The following is a 26,786-nucleotide window of genomic DNA, read 5'->3' as shown; positions in this document are numbered from 1 at the left end:
TTGGAAAAAAGCTGCCAGACACTGGAAAAAGAGTGACATGAAGAATAAAATCAGGAAGTTGTCATTGGAAATCACATCAGAGTGCAAAACAATATCAGTAGAATAAAATAATTTTAATGCCTAATGATTTTTTTAGTGCCATTGTTTCCTTTTTCAATGACAAATTGTATTTTTGATGCCCAAATATACTTTCACTGTTCTTGCTCCACAATAACCCTGATGCAGTCTTTTCATTTTCATGTTTCTGCACACTGCCTTGTTCAGGATGCTGACGCAAAAAAGGGGGAAATTTAAAGTTATTGATTACTACTTACCACATTGTTCTTTGATTCCTGCAGGTAGGAATTAAAGAATAAAAGCGAAAACTTGCTAAAATAAATGGTAACACAAACCGAATGTGACTGGAGGTATAATGCTAATGATATTAGACTCTGTATGTAGCATATCTTAATTACCCTAAATAATCTGATTTACTCTATACGTTACATTTAAAAGTGTCCTTTCCCTGAGTGTCCCTGGTTAGAAAAAAAACTCTGCAGTTTGATTGGCTGTGACTGACCTGTACAAGACACAGCACCAGCTGCAGGGCACTAATCCTCAGTAATTGGATAGGATCGCCGTTCCATCTCTTCCTCCTTTTCTCAGTGGACTGTTACTATCTTCCAGGCGGTTGTCAGGGGTGACAGTGTGGAGACCAAGCAGGAGGCAGAGTGGACCGTCATCCCGGAGACAGTCGCCCCACCACAGGAAGAACACTTCTCTGAACAGGAAGCACTGGATAGGTATGTGTTTGTATATTAATTCTTCCTTTTTTGTTGTTTGAAGAGCTGTCAATTTAGAAAAAAAGTGTTATTCCCATGAGTCACTTTGACACAAAAACATGGGAAAATAATTACTTTTAATGGTTTGTTAATGTATGCATGGTTCTATGAAAGTGTATGATATATGGGGTGTATATTTAGTTGTTAACTGTGAGCATGAATGTTGATAAACTCCGACTTAACTCAAACTCATAGAGTCCAGGTTCTCCTTTAAGGACGTTCTGCATTAGCAGCATGCTTTGGAAGGGACTGTTTTATTATTCATTTAAACAAATTAAGCATGAATTTTATCGCCTGTTTCAACTGTTTTATATCTCTGCCATGTACATTGTTTACAAAACAGTGAAATAAGCATAAAAGTCACGTGTAAAATGAACTTGATGTCACAGATTTTGCAGCAGGCTGTGATCCCATGCAGCCTGCCAGTCTCAGACAACATTACATTGAAACAACATGTAAATCTTTCACTGCAGGTACAGAAAGTCCCGCTTGGCATTTCACTCTCAACTCCAGAAGAATAAACAACATCTGGACGAGTTTATCCTGGACCCTGTCACCATCTCCACCCTGGAGATCCATAGGAAGCAACTACAGGCAAGTTGAAGCAACACTTCACATACACATTCAGAAATTGTTTGAGAAAAATCCATCTTCAAATCATGCTCCTAAAGCAGACTGATCTTGTGCTTCACTGCATCCTTTACAAAATAAAACCAAGCTATTATTTAGCAGCCTTATCCTTGCAAAGTCAAACATCACAAATGATCAAATTTCACTGACTGACTGCATGTCACATGTTAACAGACTTTAAAACAGGAGGCAGAGGCACTGTGGTTTAAGTTTGAGCTCCAGCATGCCCAGCTTTCTCAATTCTGCCATCTGATGAGCAGTGAAGATAATGGTGAAGTGGAAACAGACTGGGAGCAGCTGACTCAGCAGTGGAGAGGCCAACAAATGTGCCTACAGAACAGGTACAGTGCAACTTAATTTATAAAAACAATATTGCAGACATAAGCACATTTGTAACACTTATTCCTGTCGGTGATCTTTCAAATCAGTAAACCAATCAGGCATATTGCATTGTACAAAGTGTTCTTTTGGAAAAATATTACTGCAGAATATAATTTCTCAAGCACTGTAAATGTGATGTAAATTGAGGATCAAACTGTATTCTTGACCATAAAATGTCATACTTAATGTCATTCGGGAACTGTCAGTCACTGTCATCACTTTCATCAGCAGAGTTAGTTTGCCCAGTTGTCATGGACATGTAGATATTAAAATTTCTGTTTTGAAGAATGGAAAGAGGGGTTTAACTTATAACCATATCTTAGTACTATGCATAAGAAGAACTTATTAAAGGTATATTAGACGAGATTATCAGTTAATGTTTCTGAACATGCATGTTTGCGAAAGTGAAAGTAAAAAGCTAACCCCAGGTTCACTCTTTTTTCGCGTTTTGCTATATTTGTGTTTTTTTGGTGTCTCTTGTATGCCTGCTGCTCATGGTTTGGCACCTGGTAGCTAGATTTTTATAAAGCCTCCACCTCACCTAAGCACTATGGAGATATACACCCATAAAGGCACTGAAGACAGAAAATAATAAAATACAGGCAGAGGGCCGAATCTCTGCAGAAAAATACAACACCATACATATCTTTACAGACTTCTGATTGCTTCTGTATGAGTCAACACAATGTTTTTTAAGGAAAATCATGCATAGTTTATCTTCAGTTATGTTGGTTTGTGTCAGGATGACATCCCTAGAGAATACTGTTGACCTGATGGAGTCTGCAGATGATCAGATGACACTGGTTATGGAAAAACTGGACTGCATCATCAGAGAGTCTGTAGACATCTCCTCCTTCACTTTGGCTGATCCCAGACTGGTATCTGATTTAAAGGTGCATTTATGCTTTTTACAAACAATTAACACTTAGATTCAGAGAGTGAAATATGCAAATGTTATTACTAATCCCTTCTTTGTTACCCAGGAGATGGATGTCAGACTGCGGTCTGAAATGAGAAAGCTATCAGAACGAGGCGCTGAAGTGAAAAGACAAGGCCCGGAAGCAACATCCCCTTCATGTGTCTGCCAGGCTCTTCACAACACTGTCCATCATCTTGAGCAGCTCAGACAGCGGCTGGAGAAGATTCAGTCTGCTGCACAGGCTCTGGATCACTTCCTGGCCTCAGTGAGGGAAATCAAGGCCGAGATCCCAACCCTGCTGGCATACCAGGACCCCAGCAGACAGCTAAATGAAAGAGACTGGGAGCAGGAGAGACACTGTTGGCAGGCAGCAATGCAGCAGAGGTTGCAGACTGCTGCGGAGCAGTCTGATGGCGTTGACAGCACTTTAAAGGCAGTGGGCATGACTCTGACCATGGAGGGTGCAGCAGTCACATGCCAGGATGTGGTGACATCATTGTCACAGCAAGCTGTGGACATGGAAGGAGAGATGGCGAGAGCCGGAAAGAGGGACAGAAAAGATTTGGATCCTATGGAGATACATCAGACAAAGCCTGGCGATGATTCACCACAGTGGAGGGGAGCACAGGAGCCGGAGCATCCCACTCCAAGTAGGATGGAAGATAAGTCAGAGTTTGAGGCCAAAAGGAGTAAGCTGGAAGAAGATACAAAGACACAAAAGGAGGAAGAGCACAAGGAAACATGGAAACCTGAAGGAGATGTCTCAAAAGCCAAGGACCAGAGCAGAAGAAGAAGCAGCCAAGTGAAGAAAGAGGGAGAAGAGACGGAGAGCTTGGTCCAGAGGAGAGCTGCCTTGTTAGGGGCTCTGAGGGAGATAAGAGGAGCAGCTGAACAGCTGATGTTACAGGAGCCCACCCTCCCTGCTCTGCAGCACAGGTACAACACTGTTCTGGGTCCAAAAAACAAAATGTTAACCCTTTGAATCATGATTTCTCCCTTAAACCCCCCAGACGCAGCTTTAAAGTTAAGTAATACATATATATATATTATTTGAATTATGGCTCATACATACAACAAATACAGTATATTTCTGTGTCTGCTTGTTGCAGCACTTCATTGCAGCTATGTGATGAAAGACCCAGTGAAATGAAAAAACAACAACATTTTACCAGTTTTAATCCGGTGTCACTTTGTTAATTGTTCATTTATCTCTTGTTATATGCCTGCCAAATATATGTCAAAAATCAGTATCAGGGTATATTTACATCAAAATCCCTGTCTTTTCTCTTTCCTTGAAACAGTTTTAAATGCTTTACGACTCATCCTGCATTTAGGGGCTTTTACAAAAGTTAATCAAATCATATAGGACTTTGGAGGACTAGCCAGCCACACCTTTCATAAAATACCACAGTTCACAGTGTGTGGGTCATGGAGCTAACAGAACAAAATCGATCTATTTCATTCATCTCTCCCTTGTCCTCCTCCTGAACTGACGGTGTACAAGGTGTTTGTGGAGTCAACAGTTTGAGCTTAAGCTGCGTTTAAACTCTGAGCACACCCGGTTTAGTGGTTTAATCAAATGTGTAGGATTTGATTTGAATCCTATGTGTAACTTTACACCGATCAAATATTCTGTTTCACTGGGAAATTTGTCACAAGTACACAAGCTAAATATCATGCACCCAGAAACAGCACTAGGCTTTGCAGCTGATGGATGCAAAAGTTTTAGGTAATTTTATATTCAGAAATAAATTCCATGGGGTGTCTGGTGGCTCAGTGGATAAAGCAGCGCCCCATATACAGAGGTTGTATCCCCACCGTAGCGGCCGCGGGGTCGACTTCGGCCTCGGCCTTTTGCTGCATGTCACCCCCCCTTGCTCACACTGTCCTGTCATATAAAGGCAATAAAACCCAGAAAACCCCAGTCAAAATGGAAATATTTAATTTGTATTACATGTCATTTCATTGTGCAAGCATACAATGATAAATCATTGTGTTTTATCTCCTGCAGGACACGTGCATTGAAGGAGCTGGAAAGTCGTCTTGCTGGCCACCTGGCTGAGCTGCAGCACCTGCAGGATGCATCAAGACTCCCTGGTGTGAGTCAGACCAGAGAGGTGGAGGAGGTCTGGAAAGAGGCCAGAAAAGCTGTAACTGAAAGGTAAGAAGAGCAGATTCAGTCGGTTGTGATATACAACTATGTCAAGTTGAACAGTAGTACTTTGCTGAGTTTGGCGTATGTGTGTGTTGTGTGATGGATCACACACAGGCTGGAGCAGTGTTTTGCCCTGACAAAGCTGCTGAAGCGGTTTCAGGGCATTCGTGGGGAGCTGAGTGGGACACTGCAGAGGGCAGAAAGCTCCATCAGTGAGCAAGCCTCCTACTTGGGGAAAGACAACCTGCAGAGACTGTATGCTGAGGTACCACATTATTTAACCCTTTGAATCTTGAAGTGACATCACTTTTCTTTTGCTGCTTTCACATGCCTTTCACAAGTATTTAACCCTCGGAACCTTGGGCAAATTGGTGCGATTTATTTTCAAAAACGTGAAAAAAAGCAATAAGCAACTTGGCAAATAAATGTTCCCCAAATTGCAAGAAATTAGTTGATTTAGAAAATTATATTTAAAAAGCTAGGGAAAAAATGTAGGGGAAAAAATGTAGGGGAAAAATAGGGTAAAACTATATTTAAATCATAATTTAATATTCAAAATTGTTTTACAGAATTATTATACATTTTTAAGCACTTTTGCCAGTCATTTAGTCAGTCATTTAGTCAGTCATTTACCTGTTTTGTTTTGTTTCTTGTCTATTTTTTTTAATTAATTAATTAATTAATGTCTTGCTATTCTTAGGTTATTTCTCCTTTCATTGCCCATTGCTCTTTCCGTGTTTTTACAGAAATCAAGTGAATTTGCTCAGGTTTCAACTGGTTAATTAATATGATTTAGGCAGACATCTGTTTTGTAAGTTTGGGCCCTTTGACATCTTGCTAGTGAAGTACAGTCAAATGTACAGTTACAGTTTGCTTTTACAGTGCTTTTATGTGTTTTATATGTATTGCATGTGTTGTGTGTGTGTGTGTGTGTGTGTGTGTGTTGTGTTGTGTGTGTGTGTGTGTGTGTGTGTGTGTGTGTGTGTGTGTGTGTGTGTGGTTTCTCAGGTGCAGCAAACAAAGGCGGAGCTGGACGGCCTTGGGGACAGCATAGAGGAGGTCCGCACTGTCTGCAGACAGCTTCACACACATCTGCGTCAGATCCCAGAATGCACCATCGTCTCATTTGAGGACGAAGCAGATGCTCTCATGGACCACTGGCTAGATGTAAGTTCAGTCACTTGAATGTTTCAATTCACCATTTTTGGCGAAACATTTGCATTTACTGTTTACTGTGTCTGTAGGCTTTTCTTTTTTTTAAATTTATCAAAATATTTGTTTTTACAATGAGCCAGTACCAGTTTCTACTGTTTCTTTTTGTGTTAGATTTTGCACGTCTTTTATTGTAGATTTTTTATTTTTTATCAGTAAGTTTTTTTTGTGCTATTTCTTTGTAAAATTTCTCACATATTGCTATCCTTGGTCTGCTGTTTAAATGTGGCCATAGAGTACTCTATTCTAGAGAGCTCTATTTCTGGTTTTCTTGCAGATTATGGTGTTAAGATCGTATTACTTATGTATTTTTTTGTACTTTTTTGTACTTTTTTGTTTTTTTTTGTTTTAAAGGAAGATTAACTCCACAAAAAGTATCTCCTCTTTTGTTTTATGTGTTGCTAATCCCATATGTACACTAAAGCATCATACAGTGGACCAGTATCATTGCAAATATCAATTTTTTAAGGTCTTATGTTGTGTAGTGTGTTTGTAATTAAAGTGTTACAGTAGCATTCATTGCAACTTAAATCTTTGCAGGTATCAGAAAGGACAGATTCCCACCTTGAAAACCTGCACGTTGGCCTGACTTTGTGGGATGGAGTCCTTCTGCTGGGAGCAGAAGTGGAGAGCTGGATAGCCAATAAACTAGCAGTATTTGCTCAGTCTCCATCCTTTCAGACAGAGAACGACATCACAGCCTTACAGGTAAACCTGTCTTCTTGTGTTATTTTGCTGTTATTTTGTAGTATACAGGTTTGGACCTCTCTGGGCCTAATTTCATAGTTGCCTTTAAACACCTATCATCTCCCTCTGTCTCCAGAATGAAATTACGGGCCAAGAGGAGAATATTGAGCATTTCCACCGAAGAGCCACTGAGATTCAGGGGCTGCTTCAAAGCACTGAGCTCCCTCTGGAGCTGCAGGTACAGCATGCAGCTTTTGTGTTTGGGATTTGGGAAGGTTCAGGTTTAAATGTTGCTGCAAGGATGGACAGATACAGTTGATCTGATGGAGTTACAACATGTCTCCTTGATTATTTTTTATGTCTAGGTTGTGGAGACCCAGATGAGGAAGAAGATAGAACAGCTGAAGGAGCTTGTTTCTGAAGCTGAGGATGTTTACAGGCAGATGGTGGCTGCTAAGGGACAAATAACTGCTAGGATGGCTGAATGCTTCAGCTCCCTCCAAGGGATTCAGGACTCCCTCCTCACTCTCAGTGGTTCAGATGTTACAACAGTGCTTGCAAAACTTAAGGTAAGTGCTTCAATGAGACAGATTTTTATGTATAAATACATTTAAAATACATTCAGATTAATCCTTTAAAGCCTGAGTCACAAGAAAATCACAGGCCAAACAATGTAGAGCAAATGTTATATCTAAATAAAAATCTTTGCACACTTCTCTGAATATTATTTTTTTATCCATGTATATGTATATTACAATTATTGTGAAGTGCAATAACAACTAGTGAGAATCATAATATTTCTAATAGCTCAGGCCATTTATACATACAAAGAATTTGACTTGACAACCTAAATTCATTCTCAGTTAATGAATGAAACTAATTGTAGCATAGGACCACCATCATTAGGTCATATAATAATGCTATGAAATAGTCACCATATCCTAAAAGAACTAAACTGACAGTTTGATTGTATTTGCATAACACCTATTGGGGTAGCCTTTTGTGCCATGGAAAAGGGAGCTTTCAGCACAAACAGTAAGTAATGATTGCAATGCCAGCTTCTGTCACTAGGTGCTAATGTTGAGCAAACTGGTTTTAAAATGTTTAAAAACAATGGTTTTAAAATGTATTAAAACATTTTAAAGTTTTGAATTTGCCATCTCTAAGCATCAACCAGAATACAAACGCTGCTTTATTTAAAGACAGTGATCTTGCATAACCCAGCGTGGTGTTTAAGGCATCTTTTGCCCATGGATGTATTATTTTGCCACATTTTGCAAGCCGGAGCAGCCCTGGCATTGACTTGGACCCTACCACAACATAGGGGAGAATATTCCAATACTGACCTTTAAACTGCCAAAAAACAATATACAACAACAGCTACATTCCCATGGCAAAAAAACCCCCCTCAAATTACCTGCAACTGTTGCGCGCATTAAATAGAAAAAAATCACCAAAATATCTATTTAAAAATTTAAAAATAAGGCACCCCTCCGTACATTAACCATTGGTTGCTCCTGGAACCTTTAAATTTGTGTTGGAGCAATAAACTGGGGATTTGGATTCACGGCGTTTTTCCATTACTAGGAGTCGTAGGGCGTGTGTTCAGGTGCAGTTGTACGGTTTTGAGGGAGTTTTAGATTTGTTATTGTATAAGGCGTTTGCGCATTTTGGACTCGAGAGCTGTGACTGGTTTCGGACGTCTGTGTGTGTTTGGTTTATGAGTTTGAGTAGCAGACTTTGAAACTGTCGGCAAGCTAGGCTACTATGTTTTTGGCAGGGAGTCAAAGTCAGGTGCGGAAGAGTAGCCGAAAAAATACCGGAAAACTCAGACAAGAGATAGGTCTGCCAATGGGAGTGCGAGTGAAGATTTTTAAGACATGATGAAAGTGCCAACACTTGATGGGGAAGGTGATTTTAAGTTCGTTGCTAAGTTTAAAGACGAGTGACAAGGGCTTAAACCCCCTCAAGTTGTCTGATGAGCTAAAAAAATGGGAAATGTCCTGAATGTAAAAATGTTGCTAAATCCGTACTACCCCAATCCTGGCTTTACTTGTATGGATGGGGGAGAAACCATTGTCACTTAGACGAGAAAAGCTTGCATTGCAGAATACTGTGAAACTTAGGGGACGTTCAGCAAAAGCAGGGCTGAATGATGCTTGGAGGTGGAGAGCCAAGAAAAGGAAGAAAGAGTATTTCATTCTACAAAAATCATGGGAAGTAAAGTCACTGAAATGAGTTTTCAAACCTTTATGTGGTCTTTAGTGGTGGAATATTGTGTCATTTCTAAGTCCATACTTGTGTTGGAGGAGCATGCCTGCTGCTCGGGACATGGTATGTATCTCGCATAAGTATTTCTGTTTGTTTGGATGAGATTTCTACACTGAAATAAGCTTTATTTGGGCCACTGAAGTGAACACACTGAATTGTAGATAAGAGTTTATTAATGTCACTATATGTCAAATTTAAAAATCTGTATGCTCCCACAGTGGTGGCATTAGAAAAACTGGGAGAAAGTGATGCACATTGGACACTGAAACAAACTGGCTGAAAGCAACACGGATTGCATCAATATTCAAAAGATTTTTTTTTCATCTTTGTTTAAACAGTTTTTTGTGTTACCGTGTATTTATTCTGAAATATGTTCTACACTTTGTGATTTTACAGTTTAAATAAACGTATTATACTATCAAAATGATATGAAGCTCTAATCAGGTGAAAGTCAACACACATTACTTCTAAAGACTCGTGTTGAAGCTAGTGTTTGAGTTAAATGTTTCAGTAGACATTGACAGCTGGTGCTTTAAAATGCTCATCACTAACAGTAGCTTATTTTACTCTACAGAATCTATTGTTTGAGCTCCAGATGCAGGATGAGCAGGCAGAGAGTCTGCGGGAGGATCTGCAGGTTATGGCCTCTATAGCGAGTCCAATCAGTCTGCAGAGTCTGTCTGCAAAGGAGCTTCAGCTGCAGGATAAAGTCAGACACGCCCACCAGCTCTTCTCTGAGGTGGAAAAACAGACTCACAGGAATATCCAAGCTCTCGACGGGTAACATCTTTCTCTTTTAATTCAACTGTCACATAATGCTTGATTCCTTGTAGCCAGCACATATTCAACCTGACATGCAACATTTATACACTATAATAAGGGCATCTGAGAGCTGCCGGGCAGGTATTTCTGGAGCTTGGCCAGATGCTTTTATGTTTCTTTGTCTAATAGCTGCTCAATAACTTAACTGTGTCAAAAGTTGTCATCTGAGAATCTGCATAAGGAAACAAAGCAGATAAATATGACTCCACCAGGCTAAACATAGTAGCTTATGACTCAGGAAGTGTACGAGCCGTGTAAGGAGGACAAATAGTGTTCAGTTAAACATCCTCCTTTGTGCAACCAAATGTGTGGGTGAATCTGTGGTCTGGTTTTGAGGTATTTGTCAGTTTTCAGGAAAGACAACAATATGTTAGACATTACTAATAAGTAACATTTTAAGAGTTTCCAGAAACATCAACTATTGCTGGGCTGGGCTTTTAGATTCATAATTCTACATACAGTAGGGGAAATAGGTATTCAACATGTCACATGACTTTTTTTATGGATTGAAATGCTACAACTTTTTATCTGCATAGTTTTATTTTGTCAGTATCAATGTCTGGTCTAATTTTCATATGAATAGCTGCATTGGAAAAATGTTTAATGAAAAAATTCTGATGTGTTAAATCTCTATCCCCCCACTTTAATCCATAGTGTATTGTGCAACGCTGTGTGTGTGTGTGTATGTGTGTGTTTTGTAGGCTGCAAAAGGAGAGTGAACAATTGGAAGAATGGTTGCAAGGAATTGAGGAAAAAGCAGCCAAGGAGGAGGATGTTAGTTTCCTGCTCGAGGAAGCACTTCAACAAAGGTAAAGAGTTTTGTGATTCACACTGTAAAGCCTGATCCATCTTTGACAGAAAAAATAAATATATATACTGAATGTCCACTTGACACAATTTAATGTTTAATATTACATAGAATGCTCCAAAGACAAAAAAAATTCTGATACTGATTCCAGTGTGATAAGGTTTTGAGTGCAAGCTTTTTCCAATACATTTTTAACTTGAGTGGGGTTTACAGTGTAAGAAGCTTTCAAACTCGTGTGAATAAGCAAAATCTTCTACAAAGGTCTTAAGGTCAAGATTTTAAATTTATATATGTTATTTGGCAGTGTGCACTCTTCTATTCTGTCTAGTTTTATTAGTTCATAGTGGTCTGCAGTTGACATTCTTGCTTAATTATGCTAACAGTTTCCTAAGTATAGATGATGGTGTAGATGAAAATGTGTTCAGTTAGACCCAGAAGGTGGTAGAAAGTAGTATGTAAAATCTTTAATTGAGCTCATTTGAACAGCCTGCAGTAGTTCAGGTTCAGGTTGTATAGCCTGTTATTCTCCAGAGGCGACTGACTAATCCTTAACTACATGACTGTTTGATGTCATGCCAAAGGCTGGATAGTTATACATCAATGTATAATTAATGACACAACCTATCATTTATCCAACTTGTTATTTCTATCATTGGTGCAGAAACCAGCAAATTTTCAAAGGTCATTCAACTTCAATCTAATCATGTAACCCTGATTAAAACACACTGTTTGTAAAGATAATATCTGGACTTCACTGCTCCAAGTTTCCTGATAGAGAAACTCTCTCATTCTCAAACACAATGCTTTTATATGAAATTTTGTTAACTAATTGCATGTGAAGTTCTTATTTTGTTTTCTTTGCACCTTGAAAAAACTGCAGGTTGTGACAGGTTTCCTCTCTCTCTCTGATGTACTTATTTAACATGTCAGTCAATCCTAAGTAGCCCTGTTCAAGCTCAGTTTTAGCCCCTTAATTGGGAATTGAAAGTGGGAATAAGTGAGCTCAACACTGCCTATATTATTCCTCTGCAGGGTGAGGACAGAGGCCCTCCATCAGCTTGTGTCCTCCTTACAAAAGAGTACACTTCAGCAGTGTGCTGCAGTGGAAAAGAGCAGCAAACTGTTGCAAAGATACCGCAAGCTTCAAACCAGCATACTGCATGACTCCGCGGAGGAGAGCGCTCTGAGAGGGGAGGCATTTCAGACTCTTTCACAGTCCACTCAGTCCTGGGTTGGAGATCTGAGACCAACTGTTGAGTTTCCACTTGGAGAAAATGGTATCCAGAGTCCTGTAGAGCAGAAACTTAACCAAGCTCAAGTAAGTACAAGTACATAACATTACCTACTCTGACTGAACTGCGCAGTTTCTCCACATATCCCCTTAACTCCTTTAAGCTGAATCCCGTGTGAGTCGAGGGCCTGTTTCATTTTGCAAGGAGGCAAAATTAATCAGAGTATTCACAAGTACTCTTTACTTTCTCTCTCGTAAGAAAGAAGCTGTTCTAGTACTGTGTACTGTCATAAAAGGGCGTGTACACACAGATCTGTTATTTGTTTTCACCTGTATTTGTCTCTGCTTGTTCTTCAATAAGGAGTGTCCATTTGTTGTTCAACATTTTTGAAGGCAGATTTCTATGCATAGACAAAAAAAGACAAATCAGCAACACACTCTTCAGTCCCTGCAGTGACAAATCGCTGTGATCGCAGTGTGACTAATCTGTTAAAATATTTTTCAGGCTGTGGTAAGGGCAACAACAGAGGGGGAGGCAGGCCTTGAAGAGCTCGGAGTAGCTGAAAACTGTTGCAGCCACAGACTGTGTGATGGAGACAACTTGACTCCGGACACTCAGGAAACTAGTCAGAAAGCAGAGGAGCGGGACCTTCTTCAGTCAGTTCAGCCTGTTAACAGGTAAGTGAAGCTTGATAAAATCATGAGGCAGACATGTTTTACACCCCAATAGATTGTGCTGAAGTGAAGCTTCTGTTTACTATGCCTGTGTATTGGCAAAAATCTGGATATAAGATACGTATTGATAAAATATTGGGATATATTGAGTTAGTCCTCAGGTCTGAAAATGTCATAAATTCCATTTTATAAATATTAAGCCTTGAAAGTCACTCAGTTATATTCCATTTGAATTATTGAGGTCTTAATTTCAACATACCATTTATTGTTTTTTTTTTTGCAATCTTAGAAAAGGAACAAACATTCACCTATGTCAGTGTAATATAACAATGCTATCTAGCTGTCAGGGTTTTAAACATAACAAAAAATGCACCACTGCCACAAATATTTGCACGTGAGCTATTAATTTAAAATCGTTGCAGCGTATTTGAGAATCGATATATTATCAGAAAAAATAATATTACAATATTTTCGTACACCCCTGAGCTATGCTTTAACCACAAGGTTTTGTTGATTCCTCACCTACCCATTTACTAAGATTTACTTCCCTCCAGCTAACTTTCTTCCTTTCTACACTTTCCCAACTCAACCGCCAGCCCTGCTTTGCCTGAGAGACTGCTCCTGCATGTGTAGCAGCCTCTTCTTGCCTCTGAAATTCCTCTACACCCTGTTTTCTCCTGCCAACTGCTGGTGCTTTGTTCCATGTTCAGTAGGCTGTGGTATGCGGTCCAAACCCCCCACGCCCATGCTGTACCTGCCTAACAAAATCCCTGCCTCAGCCTGTAAAACGGCCTCCCTGGACGTTCTCTCTCTCCCTGCTGAGATGGCTGCCTCTGTGCTCCGTACTGTTTTATCCCCAGACTCTTACAGCATCATCTTCAGCATTGCTTTAGCATGTTGAAACTCTGTTAAGCTGGTTATAGGAAGCTCCAGATTACCTTTTCTATACACTGCAGAGCTAGTGTGAGGCTCTCAGTCAATTTGTATTTGCTCAAGATTCTTTGAAAAAGATACATCATACACTGTCTCCAGAAATATGAAGTAGGTTCCAATCTGGTTTCCGCACTTAATTTTGAACTGTTTGGCAAACCTGGAACCAAAAAAATGCTGTTTTTTCTTGACATGAACTGTGAACTGAGACGACATCAGGAGCATGCAGTGGTTTAAAAACAAATATCTGTAATGATGGAACAAAAGATCTCAGCATCTTTTGTTCATAATCATCTGTCTTACTAATGATAATAATTATAATACATTGGATTTATATAGCGCCTTTCACAAAGTCAAGGTTGCTTTTTGTTGTGCATTGTGCATCACCCTCCGATGATGAGGCATACATCATTACAGTGGTTACACTCAAAACTGGTGTAAACATGGGATGGTTACCTCGATATCACTAAGGTTCAAAGAATTCTGAAAGGAACCCATTGAAGAACCACAGCTTATTTGGACGAGAAGGGACATGTCAGGGGCCACACAGTTCAGCCTGACGTCTCTATACTCCTCATGCTATCCACAACCTGCTGTCTCAACCCCTGGATCTGCTCACTATAAAAGCGGCATATACCACCCACCTAAACCTTTAACCTGCTTCTCTTAGCATTGTTAGAATGACCTCCTTGCCTATATCAAATCTCTTGCTTGAAAGCAAAAACTTTACAATAGAAATACTAACTGATTCTTCTGGTTTTACATTCAATCTCAGCCCACTCTTTTGCCATGCCCAGTCAAACCATGCTGTGTCAATTTGCGTTTCCATTACAAGTTTTTAACATGCAAAGTTGTGCTGTATCGCACCCTAGAAGGACCCTCACCAGAGTGAGCCCCAAGCAGGCCCAACCATCCAAAAACTAACTGCGAAATTGTAGTAATGCATGAATTCTGAATGATCTTTTACATTCTGTTTGTCTTTGTGTCTCAGTGCTCTACAGGCTGATCCAGACCTCACCTCCTCCTACCTGGACCAGAAACAGTGGGCCCGCCGCAGGGTGGAGGAGCTGCAGCACAGAGCTGCTCAGCTCCCTACGTTATTTCCCTGGCCTGGATCCTCTGAGCGCAGACAAACCTGTCTTCTGGCCTGTCAGCTGCAGGATGAGGCTAAAGCCCTGCAGTTAACTCTTACCAGCCTGGCTGAGCAGAGGACGGAGCTGGCTGAACAAACCAGTGACACCATCTGGAAAGATCCTTCCTCGGCTGAACTGGAGAATCACTGCTCTTCACTGATGGAGGAGGTGAAGGTGTGTGTGGGTGGGGGATTGAGTAGTGCAAAGTGAGGGGCGCAAACCCTCAGTTAGGGCACATCCTATCACGCAGGAGGAAGCATTGGAGTTGCGGCTGGTTCGGTTCATCGATGGTTCTTTAGTTTCTTATAGCTCGCCATCACGGTTCCTTCTTGCAAAAAAAACCCCCAAAAAAACAACCTGTTACAAACAGATGAAGTCAGCTTTAACATATATGGCTCTGTATGAAATTATCAGCTATGCATAATATATAAACAGTTACAATAATTCCATTAAGAAATCTGATGAACAGTTGAAAGAATGTGCCAAAAGTAAACAGTTGACACAGTTAGCCAAAAGTCAGGGTTCGATTTTAATAATTAGGTCAAATTAAGCTGAAACTTACTAACTAGAACAGTACCGCTAAAAGTGGTGTTACAGCTGAACATCTTCAGCACCAGAATCAGCTTAATGTTAATATTTTGCTGTCCTTCAGCCTTTTACAGAACAACCCATGAAGAAATATGATTTTTTTAGGTTATAAAATGGCAAAAAAAACAGGTACAGGATTTGATAAGAACTATAATGATAATCATCATCAGATACAAACTTTATAAGACCTAAATGTCAAAACATCATCCATAATTGTCACAAATGGCAGGAATGTAAACCACATTAGAATAAATTGCAATGCGTTGTCTCGTGTGGCAGGTTACACATTTATTTCCTTTTCAGATTTCAATCCACAGCCTACTACCTAAAAATATTCCAACAATATTCACCTCATGCTGTGTCAATATTCACTTAGATATCAATTTAAATAAACACATTTGGAACATCAGGGCAGGTGGAGTCAATGAAGTGATACTTGGATTCATCTGATAACGACTTAGGATCCACTGACGTAGTATAATCACAACAAGTCTATAAAATGATATATAAGCCCTCTAACTGTGTTTTGGTTTGCATGAAATGTCCACAGGGTGTGTGTTCCCGCCTCGAGGAAGGTGTGTATAATGAGGAAAATTTTGGCCAGTTACTGCAGGACTGCCGCTGTAAATTGACATCCCTGCAGGAAAGGATGTCAGCCTGTCAAGCTCAGAAAGAAAGCTCAGCTGGATTGGTCACTGATGTAGCCACTCTGGAGGTGAGGTTCATTAAATAGACTGACCTGATGAGCCACATGATGTTACATTTTTAATTTCACATTCCTCCTGCATGAAAATCATGTAAATGGCATTTTTATGAAACAGATGGAGAATTTCCCAACATAAAGCCACCTATGTTGTATTTCTGTTCATAAGTACTTATTTATCGGTGGCTTTTTCCACTTTTCAGGCATTACTACAAGAAGTGACTGACATAGAGAAAGACCTCTTACAGATTGGAACACTCAAAGACTCAATCGCAGCCAGTTCAATAGCCGAGGCCCAGGCCAGCCTCTCTCAGCAAGTGAGCAACCTCCAAAACCACAAGAGGGCACTAGACAGTAGCATCAGAGAATATCTGGCCCTGCTCACAGAAAACGGGAACCAGAGAGTTCAACGAGTGAAAGACGAGGTCTTCAGTGTACAAACAGCTCTCAAAGACCTGGCTGCAAATCTGTGTAGGGACCTTGAGGTGCTGCCTGAAACCTGCCAGCTCAAACAGCAGTGGTATACATTGCAGGTATAGCTGAAAAAGCCATTAATATGTTGCTTCATCCCTAAATAACAGTGTTTAATAAGTTTATGGCGCAATATCGAAGCACCAAAGAGGCATTTGTCTCTCTTTCAGGACTGTGATACCAGGCTGACTGAGTTGGCTGCAAGAGTTAAAGACCTGCAGAAGACCAAAGATCCGAGCATCACACAAGAACAGCTTCCTTCAGATGTCACTCTGTCTATTGAGGCAGTTACTAAAGACATGGACAGGTACTTTACCTTATTATCTTAATAGGGAAAACCAGATTTCGATACACATTCATGTCGACTTCTATGAAAACTTTTCGTTATTCCAGGGTCCACCTGCATTGAGGTATATGGACACACATCAAGCTCAAATCAAATATTTTTTTTGCCACAGATCTGGAAGAAAATAAAAAGTTCAAGGTTTGAGGGTCTGTGCCAGGATTGTTGAAGGAATGGGATGTAACAAAAGTAATTTACAGTGTTATCAGTTTAAAAAAAAAAGGGTTTGGACAAAAAGCTGTATGTATTTGAACTCATTCAATTTGACCAAACTTGTTTTTTGTTTTTCTCTTCCTTGTGTTCTCACTGTAGCGTCATGTCCGTTTTTCTACGAAAGAAGCGTGAGTGTGCCCAAAATACTGCTAACAGGGTGAGACAGGCTATTAGCCAGATGCAGAAGTGGAGCCAAACAGTACAAGCTGAACCGTCATCACACAACCAGGTAAAACACACCAATGTGTGCTTTCCTTTCAGCCTATTTATTATAAAACACAGGGAGTAACAAATGTGTACATTTATGTGACAGGGCTTTTATAAAACATCAGGCAATACATTTCTTTTTTCTGCTGTTATTACAAGTTTACACAGTTATATTACGCAGATTTGCAGTAAAGTTAAAAAAGTAAGTGAAACAAACACATAAATGACATCAAAAACTCTTTCATTCAATTTTATTTAAAGGATAAGGCTGACTTATTTTCCTTTTTTCCCACTTTTTATTGTCAGAAAAGACAATAAAAAGTTCAAACCCAACAAAGGGTTTGTCATCTCCTGATACTTTCAGACATCCTTAGCCCACTTATTCTCCCTAACAAAGCAAATTTGTTAAAAACAGGTCACAAATATGTTTCTAAAAAGGGGTCAGTCGTTTCCTTTTATAGGTGGTAATTTTTCACAAACATTGCTCATAGAAATAAAAGGTACATTTGTTGGGGTCCTTTGATGAAATGTGTTAATTAAAAATGTAACATATGGCCAGCACAATCCTTAATTCCCTTTACACAAAATAAATCACCTCAACAAACTTACGTTCTATAAACATATGAAGGTAAGCTTGTTTCTCAAAATGATCACTTTTATGTTTTGCAAGAATTTAGCCAAGAGAGTTTTTAAAACAGTGAGTCTTTGGAACAGTTCTGAATAATATCCAAAGAGAAATAATAAAAAACATGAAACCAGCCCCTGATGCCGTTGTCTGATGTCTTGAATTTGTTGAAGATAAGTTCAAGTTGGTAGTTGCCATGAATGCAAAAAGAAAGAATTCCCGGTCGTCAAATCCCATCTGGGGCTGCACTCTTTTATAACACCAAGACTATAACCTTTAGTTGCATCTTGTTTAGGATGAAAACCTGTGATTTCTTTATCTAGCAGGACTTTAATGTCTTTTGTGGAGCTGTTCTTAGACTGCCACTGGTCCAATCCCATTATATTCTTAAATAAAACTGACATAAACATACCCTTTCCCCTGTCTGGTACATGGTGAACATAATGGTTAGTCCTCACTGAGTGGATGTGGCTAATTCTGTCAAAGGTTTGCTCTTTGGCATTAGTAAAGAACATAAACATGTTGTGACTCATTTTTTCCATCAGCTTTACCTGCTGCTGCTGCTGCTGCTGCTGCTGCTGCTGCTGCTGCTGCCGCCAAAAACTCTGAAAGTTCCAACTGTGCTGTTTCTGTTTTGCCAGTCTTCTCCATTATGGTCTTACTTTGTTTATGTACAATGATTATACTGATGTCTGTGAAATAATATAACAACCATTTATTAACATAAAAAACACAAACTTATGTATCATTTCCACTTGTATATCTAACCATTGCATCAGCTAGATATGAGCGTCGATCTTGAAGAAAATACCTCAGCTGTCTGATTGATCGGCATGACATTTTTTAAAGACATTCATGGTGCCCAGAGGATAAATCCTTATGACTTTGTTGATCCCTTAATTTTTCGTCATTATTCAGCAGGTCAAATATTCACATATCCTGTCACATATTTCAAAATCAACTGGAAGAATTAGAGTTGGTTATGAACCTAGCACTTTTAAGGGTACCAATTTAATTCACATCAGTCAGTCAACTACCGTTTGTCATTAAATTAATAAGTGCCAAACTTTGGTACCTTAGAGCTTACCTGGATGAGAACAGTAGGTTTAAACAGAAGGCGGAAGCATCACAAAGGGCCCTGAAGTCAAAAAGTTGCCTACAGAGCTCATTTTCCAGCTTCCAGGCTTTGGGGCACTTCGCAGAAGAGACATCAGAGCTTCTCAGAGCCGCCAGACTCAAAAAGGAGGCAGGTGTGCTGCAAAGTTTGCCAAAGCAGGGAAGCCGGCTGAGGAGCTCTGTCAGTTTCCCAGTGAGCCAAAACTATTGCTGCAGCAGCGATAGTTTTAGTCTGTCTGGTCTATTTTCACCTCTGTAATATTTTAAAAATAGCCTAATAATACTGCTATTTGTGATTTGTGTTTTTTAAATCACACACTTATTCTACATATTTGTAGAATTCTACATATTTGTAGAATAAGTGGGAAAAAAAAATAAAGGGGAAAAGATCTCTTGGTGTTGATTTTGTATATCTGTTTGTGCTCTTAAAGGCAGCTCTGAATGAGGGTTTGAGGCTTCAACAAGCTCTTCGTGAAGTGCTGTCTGAACGAGGTTTTCTTCTTAACTGTCTGGGGAAAAAAGCAACAAAGAAACTGGTGAAAAGTGCTTCAGATGCTCTCAATAAAAGCACACCTGCAATTGAGACCTTATCGAAATGCCTGGTGAGTTTCCCCTCTTAACAGAACTGTACCATCCTATGTTATAATGATAATAATACAAGGATTTTAATGTTTTTGTTTAATATGATAGGTTGAAACGGACAGTCAAGGTTGCTGTGCAGAGGAGTTGGACAAAGGTTTTCCATACAGAGTTGTTGAAGAAACTTGTAGAAGTCATGAACCATATTTGGCTTCACCTGATGAAACTACAACCATGTGTCCTCCTGCTTCTTTCTCCGCAATAAACAACAAAGAAAACTCTCCAAGTGATCATAATACTGACAAACCTAACACCAAAGACCCCTTGAAAACATCCAAAGAAGGTGGCCATAATGCGTTCTCATGTGCAGAGAAAGATGAAATCGCTACACTTAACACAGATAGCAGTACTTTAAGCAGTGGGCACAAGGCACTTTCTAGTAATTATTTAATGTCAGACTCACTTGCTACTTTAAACAAGAGTTTAATAGCTCAGGAAGAGAACACTGAACCATTACAGGAAGACACTACCTCGACCCAGGACTTTTTAACTAAACCAAACAAAACCAAAGAAATCAATCCAGCACACTGTGTCTCACACTTGGTTGGATCCACAGCAGTAAAGCAAGACACTGTCCCTCTTTCTGCTCCTGAAAATGTGTCTGAGCATCTAGCAGCACAATGTGATACACTGAAGGCAGTAACAGATGGTCATGAAGAGAAACGCTCTGAGGACATCAGTGTTACCCCAAAGAAAGTGTTAACAATAGTGCTGGATATGGAGCCACAGGACATGCAAAAAAATATTGATCCAGATGCGCTCATATATTCCCAGGCAGCAGAGCTTTGTGATACAAATCTCACAAAAGTTTCAGCTATTCCCAAGAACAATCCTGGACTCTTAATCGGCCCTGAACCAGACTCGAAAAGCCATCATCCAGACACACCGTCAGAGACATTTAAGGCACTTGCTGATGTTCCAGAAAATGAGAAATACTGTGAGGACACCAGTGTAAGCCCAAAGAAAGTATTTACAGTAGTTCTGGACATGGAGCCACAGGACATGCAAAAAAATGTTGATCCAGATGCACTTATCTGTTCTCAGGCAGTAGAGCAATATGATGTAAAGCTCACAGAAGTTTCAGCTACTTGTGAGAAAAACTCTGGATGCGTAAGCAGCCCTGAGCCAGACTTGAAAAGTGTTCATCCAGCAGCACAATCAGAGACATTTAAGGCACTTGATGGTGTTTCAGAAAAGGAGATATACCGTGAGGATATTGGCCCCAAAAAAGTGTATACAGTATTGTTGGACATAGAGCCGCCTGAGTTCCTCCCACAGGACAATGTCGGAGCCAGCAGTCCAGATGTACTCAGCTGTTCGCACGGGGCTGAGCTTACAGAAGAAGTTTCAAGTGTTCCTGAAAAGAAATCTGGACTTCTTACAACATCAGTGAGTCCAGAATCAGATAAAACAGACTTGAAAATCGATGATTTAAAGAGCTGTGCATTCAGTGAGTCTCAAGAGACAGACTCACCGCCAGAAACCCCCCTGGCATTAGTAAGTACAGAATTGGAGGTTAATTCCACAAGTGCCAAATTATCATGCAAGGAAAAACTTGAAAGCCATGAATCAATGGCCAATGAGGTGTCAAATTCCTCCAGATCATCTGGCACTGCTGCTAAATTTAAGCTCACCAGTGCACACGCAGCAGAAACAACATTTCTGGTTGTCAAACAAGAGGAGGCGACAGATTTCTGTCACGCTGAAGAGCAAACAATGAGCTCAGTCTTGTGCACTGTGGAGGGAGATGCCTTAACTGCAACACAAATACCTGCTGGGGACAGTAAACAGGTTATTGTTGCTGACACTGCAAAGATCACAGGAACAGGACAGCTGGAGGAGGCAGAGGGAGGAACAACAGCAAAACAAGCAAGTGTAAGCCCAGAATCCAAACTTTTCAAAGTGCGAAAAAGACGAGACAAAGCTGCGCCGCTGTTTGAAGAGAGTGAATGGAAGATTCCCGCTTCACCGGAGGACACAGAGGTGACACAGAAACAGGTAGGTGTCAAAAATAATATTTTTCTTTTTTGAATTATCATCCTTCTTTTTCCTCTCCTTCTCCTTTTCCGCTTTGATATTCTTATTTTTTCTTGTCTTTCTACTCTAGACTCGTTTTCCTCTTCTTTGTCTTTAATATTTCTTCTCCTCTTCTTCTTCTTCTGTCTTTTTTCTTCTCCATCTCCTCTTTCTTCATCTTCTCTCCTTCTAGGTCTTCTTCTTCTTCTTCTTTGTGTGTTTGTGTTTGTGGGTGGGTGTGTGTGTTCGTGCAGTCATGTGAGTCTGTGTGTGTGTGTGTATGTGCATGAGTAGAGGTTGGTTTTTATGAAATTGATTGGAGAGGCACTTTTTCTGTTCTTCTTTCTTCTTATTCCCTTATTTTTTCTTACAGTACATTTCTTTAATCATCCTTCTTTTCACCTGCCCATCATTGGCCTCATTGGTCTCTTTTAATGTAGAGGTCTCCAACCTTTTTGAATCATGAAGCCCTTAAAATAAAGTAATGTCTTTTTTTGCCTTTCATCACCTGTTATGACCATATGTCTATTACTAATAAACAGTTAAATAAAAAAGTGATTTTTACATTTGTTCCTAGGCCTAAAGAGTTCAAATTATGCAGCAAATATCAATCACAACCAAAGTCTAGACAATAGGAAGAAATGTTTCCAATTACTCATTCAGTTACCCCTCAAATTTACCTCAATTTAACTTGTTCAGTGTTTAGGGTAGTCTGTTCTTTCCTTCCTAAACAAACAGGGTCTTCTTTGACATTTATAAACCACTCTTCTTTCTTTATACCTTCATGTTCGAGAGGGTTTGTTCAATGAACCTTTGGTATTTCTGACATTTTGTGAGTGTTATTTTATTCTAAATCCAATCCTAAATTTAGCTCAATCTTATTTGCTTTTTGTATATTTCTTCTCCCACCATTTGGCATTTCAGTGTCCTACTTTTGCCAAAGTCCAGTCATAGCGTTGTATCATCCACCTTTTTGTGGAACGTTGTTCGGCCAGTGAAAAGAAATGTATTTATGCAGTTATATCAAAACGACATATGGCTGCTCTTGTCCTAATCACTAAAGCCACTAGAGGTTGCTGCCCAGAAATTAACATAAATACATAAATATAGGTAGTATTAAGCTGCCTGCATAGACAGCCTACGGTATATGGCTGTGTTTTTGTATGAGGGTGGGCTGTATTTTTCTAATGACAGATGGAAGATATCCATGTTGAATGTTGCCTTGTGTATTCTACAAAATGAATCAAGAATTGCACAAAACAAAATGATTCTACAACAGTGTGCAACAAAACACAAAATTGCAGGATGAACAGTGATAACAAGCCTCACACATACAAAAAACATTAGCCCCCTGAGTCATGCGAAGGAAGATCTGACAAAAAAAAATCAATCCTGGAAAATGATACCAATAGAAATTATTTTCCAGGGCAGCCTACATTACTAAGACTGATAAGAAATGAGGCATGAAAGCAAAAATATAGTTGATCTACAGACATCTAGCCTGCAATGACATATAGAAAAACAAAGGAAGTAAAAGGTGTTTAATACCAGTTTAAAAAAAAAATGAGCCAGTGGCCTAAAAGAGAGTAAAGACATACACATTAATCGTTAATACTTAGTTTTTGTCTCCAGCAAATTTGCTAACTTTCAGTATCTGCAGAAAGTACAGTACGTTACCAGCACCTCATCCCCTTTTCTTTGGTGTGAAGGGACCACTTAAATCTAGACTTTATGTTGGCAATGTTTGCACTGCTCTTCAGTCATCAGATGGGTTTTGAGAAGTGCCAGCAACAGTACTTAAAGGAACTGAAACATTTCTCACTAGGATAACCTGTCATTATTGGGATTGATAACAGTACGCCTTCTCACTGTTAACAGCTGACATTAGCTTCTAAGGATGAATAGCTGAGAGTCCTAAAATGTGCCAAAATATGTTTTATTAAAGAAACTGCAAATTATGCAGCCTTATTTGACAACTCAGAAATATTAGACGGAGTTGCAATGAGGAAGTCAAGAAATTGTGTGTATAAACGACAGCTGCTTGTTTAGAGTGATCATAATTCAGAGGACAGTTACAATAAATATATAAATAAAATAAAAAAATACACCAGATATCTGAGGTCACTTATTCCAATTTATTTAGTTTATTTTCCAATTCTTATTTCATTTAAAACACTTAACATTTTCACTATTGAAATTACATCAGTACATCAGTACATCAGTACACAGAAACAGAAACTTTCACACGTGTTGCAGTATACCCAGCTTGTGTAAAAGTATTCAGATATATGACAGATTTTACTTCAACAGTGCAATAAGGAATGTTTCTTTCATACTGTCGGTTAAAGTGCATTAAGCTTCTTGAAAGAAATAGTTATTTCATTCATCATCCTCCACTTATAATTCTTATATTGGTGATATGTAATGTTGGCACTACTTTTGAGAAAGAAATATTTGACTCAAACTGTTAAGGATAATCTTCTCTGTTCCGTTTCCTCAAAGCCAATCAGAAACCTGCTGTGCATTTTCAAATCCTCCTCTCGCTCTACCTGCACCCTGCTCCTAGACACACCTCGGTCATGCCCAAAGTATTTCACAAGGCACCTCCCCTGTTTGTAATCCAGTAACCTAGCAGTTCATGTCATGTTTTGGTGTTTGCCCTGTCTAACCAAGTTATAACAGATCACTTAATTTTTTCGAGAAGCACGGGAGGAAGCACATATATAGATGAATAGAGTCCTTCTCCCTGGGGGCAAACTGCTCCCCAGTCAGGCACATTCTTGTGTTAACTGCACTGACTCGCCGGGCCACCAGCAACATAGTAATATATACCACTGTGAAGCAGGGAAAGAACAGGAAGCTCTGTTATTATCTGTGGACAAACACGGGAGAGAGGGAGGCTTCAATGTGACACCACCCCTGTCGTCTGTGTGTACGTAGCGTCAGATCCAAGAAAGCATGGAGACTGAGAGGACGGCGCCAGGTATGGCAGCTGATCTGCAGGTCGGGGAGGCGACAGGTGGATCGCCAGAGTCCTGCAAACACATGTCCACCATGCAGGATGTTTTGTCTGAGATCCAGAGCTTGGTGGAAAGAAGCAACATAATAAATGTAAGTATCAGCTGATTTTAATAAATAGAAAAACAGCTTGCTTGCACCTATTTGAATTAGTTCTACTGTTACAAAATGTGTTGCTCTGACTGCTGACCAAATGATTAATTCTAAGCTGACTGGAGTTAAAGTAAAAAACATGTTATCTAGTCAATGTTTGTTGCAATGATGTGTTTCTTGTGGTTGCACTCAGTATGTTTAACCCTTTGAATCCTGGATCGACATCACTTTCTCGTGCTGCATTCAGACCCCTAAACAAGTGTTTGAACCTTTGAACCCTGGTTTGCTTTCTTTTGAAAACATGGGGCAAAAAGCAATTAACAACTTGGCAAGAAACATTCTGCAAATTGCTAGAAATTAATAGCTCAGAAAAACTTTTTTTAAAAGAGAGGGAAAAATGTCCAAAAACTACATTTATAATTATAATAATTATATATTTTAAAAAAATTTTGATGCCAAAAGTGATATTGATTTTAGGTAATTTCCTCCTTTTTTGTCTTGCTTTGTTTTTGGTTATTTACTTTTTCATTTTTTCTTTGGTGTGGGGGTTGATTTCATAGGTAATTTTCTTGACTAGCTCACTATGTTATTCCCATGTTTTCTAAAGAAATGAAGCCAGTTTGCTCAGGTTTCAAAGGGTTAATGAACATAATCTTCATTTAAGCATTTGAGATTTATCATTTTCGAACATAACTGCACAGCTCAAAGTGGTCAGAGAGGGCAAGAAGTCTTATCTGTTGATAAGTCAATAGATAAGAGCAATGGTGTTTTGATGGATGTTTGTATTCATTCCCATGATTAGGCTGACAGGAAGGACCACAGGACGGACCCATGAGACACAATGATTTCCTGCAGGGTCATTAGTGGGTCTAATTGCTCAGAGTATACAGTCTGTGACTTCTGGTGCCACAGTTTGACTCTTTTTAAAAAAATTTTGATGCCAAAAGTGATATTGTTTAATTTTGGACAGACTATTCATCATGCAGACATGTATAACTGTAAAAAAAAGAAAAAAGAAAAGATCTAAAGCAAACAAATGCGTGCAACTTTTTCTGTATCTGCTCATATCTGGTGCCTCTGAGGACCATTTTTTAAACAAGTCCTTTTTAAGAAGGCAATCGGGTTTAAGGTTGTATGCTTTTCTTGTTCGCACCCATTTCAGATGTTAAAAGGGTGCGATTAAAATTAAGAAAAACGGTCAACTGCTCAAATTTGAGGAACTACAACAAAGGATTGATTGGTATTGTTGCTTACAAGGTAAACATGTGGAAAATAGTTGGTGATTGATGTTCTGTTGATTGACAAATAGATAAATCAACCAATTGTTTTATCTTTAATGACAGTAAGATTAAAAAATATGGCCCTTTAATACAGTGATAAGGGCACTCCAAACATACTAGTCGGCGTAGTAGGACCCTTCTAATCCATATTATTGGCATTAAGGATAGATCCACAAGTCAGTCAACAGAAAATTAATCTGCACCTACTTTGGTAATCAATTATTCATTTACTTTTCAAGCAATAATACCATACATTGCCATACATGCCTGAAGCTTCTTCAGTGGCTCAGGTTCGAGTCCAGCCCTTTGCTGCTTGTCACCCCCTCTCTCTCCCACCTTTCCTGTCTCTCTTCAACTGTCCTATGAATAAAGGAAAAATGCCCTAAAAAATATTCTTCAAACAAACAAAAAAACATACATTCCCTTGCTCCAGCTTCTCAAAAATGAGTATTTGACTGTTTTTCTTTATTCTTTGTGATAGTAAATAGATTTTGGGCCGTTGGTCAAACAAACAAGCAGATTAACTGACACACAGTGCTGTTCCAAGCTTCTTGTGTCATAATGGTTGTCGTGCTTTTTTTCATAGCGGACACCACACATTGATTTGAACTGGTACCTGAAGTCCTCTCCTGGTGAACCAGAGATTCGTTTGATACGAACTGTCCAAAAAGTTCTGGCATGTCGCTATCGACCAGCACAACTCGATGTCACAGCAATGGCCGAACAACTGCAGGAGGCAGAGGTATGATGCTCCTTTGTTTACCGTTTTCCTTCTTTATGACAAATACACATGGCAGAG

The 26,786-nt window shown here is 39.4% G+C and overlaps 1 protein-coding gene across 1 annotated transcript in view; it reads left to right on the top strand.

Moving 5' to 3' along the window:
- Window positions 1-26,786, top strand: part of LOC121955966 (nesprin-1-like) — a 109,495-nt gene that overhangs the window by 21,374 nt on the left and 61,335 nt on the right. Inside the window, 24 exon segments of the mRNA XM_042504064.1 lie at window positions 667-782; window positions 1,295-1,415; window positions 1,626-1,792; window positions 2,575-2,725; window positions 2,816-3,687; window positions 4,763-4,912; window positions 5,021-5,171; window positions 5,915-6,073; window positions 6,659-6,826; window positions 6,942-7,043; window positions 7,171-7,374; window positions 9,651-9,856; window positions 10,600-10,707; window positions 11,739-12,024; window positions 12,443-12,615; window positions 14,534-14,849; window positions 15,814-15,978; window positions 16,170-16,499; window positions 16,608-16,744; window positions 17,093-17,222; window positions 19,373-19,543; window positions 19,632-21,578; window positions 24,537-24,707; window positions 26,574-26,729. Coding sequence (XP_042359998.1) covers window positions 667-782; window positions 1,295-1,415; window positions 1,626-1,792; window positions 2,575-2,725; window positions 2,816-3,687; window positions 4,763-4,912; window positions 5,021-5,171; window positions 5,915-6,073; window positions 6,659-6,826; window positions 6,942-7,043; window positions 7,171-7,374; window positions 9,651-9,856; window positions 10,600-10,707; window positions 11,739-12,024; window positions 12,443-12,615; window positions 14,534-14,849; window positions 15,814-15,978; window positions 16,170-16,499; window positions 16,608-16,744; window positions 17,093-17,222; window positions 19,373-19,543; window positions 19,632-21,578; window positions 24,537-24,707; window positions 26,574-26,729 — 6,657 coding nt within the window.

Source organism: Plectropomus leopardus, chromosome 16 (genome assembly GCF_008729295.1).
Source record: "Plectropomus leopardus isolate mb chromosome 16, YSFRI_Pleo_2.0, whole genome shotgun sequence".
Lineage (NCBI taxonomy): Eukaryota > Metazoa > Chordata > Actinopteri > Perciformes > Serranidae > Plectropomus > Plectropomus leopardus.
Note: the sequence above shows the minus strand (reverse complement) of the source record. Positions and strands in the feature narration are given on the sequence as shown.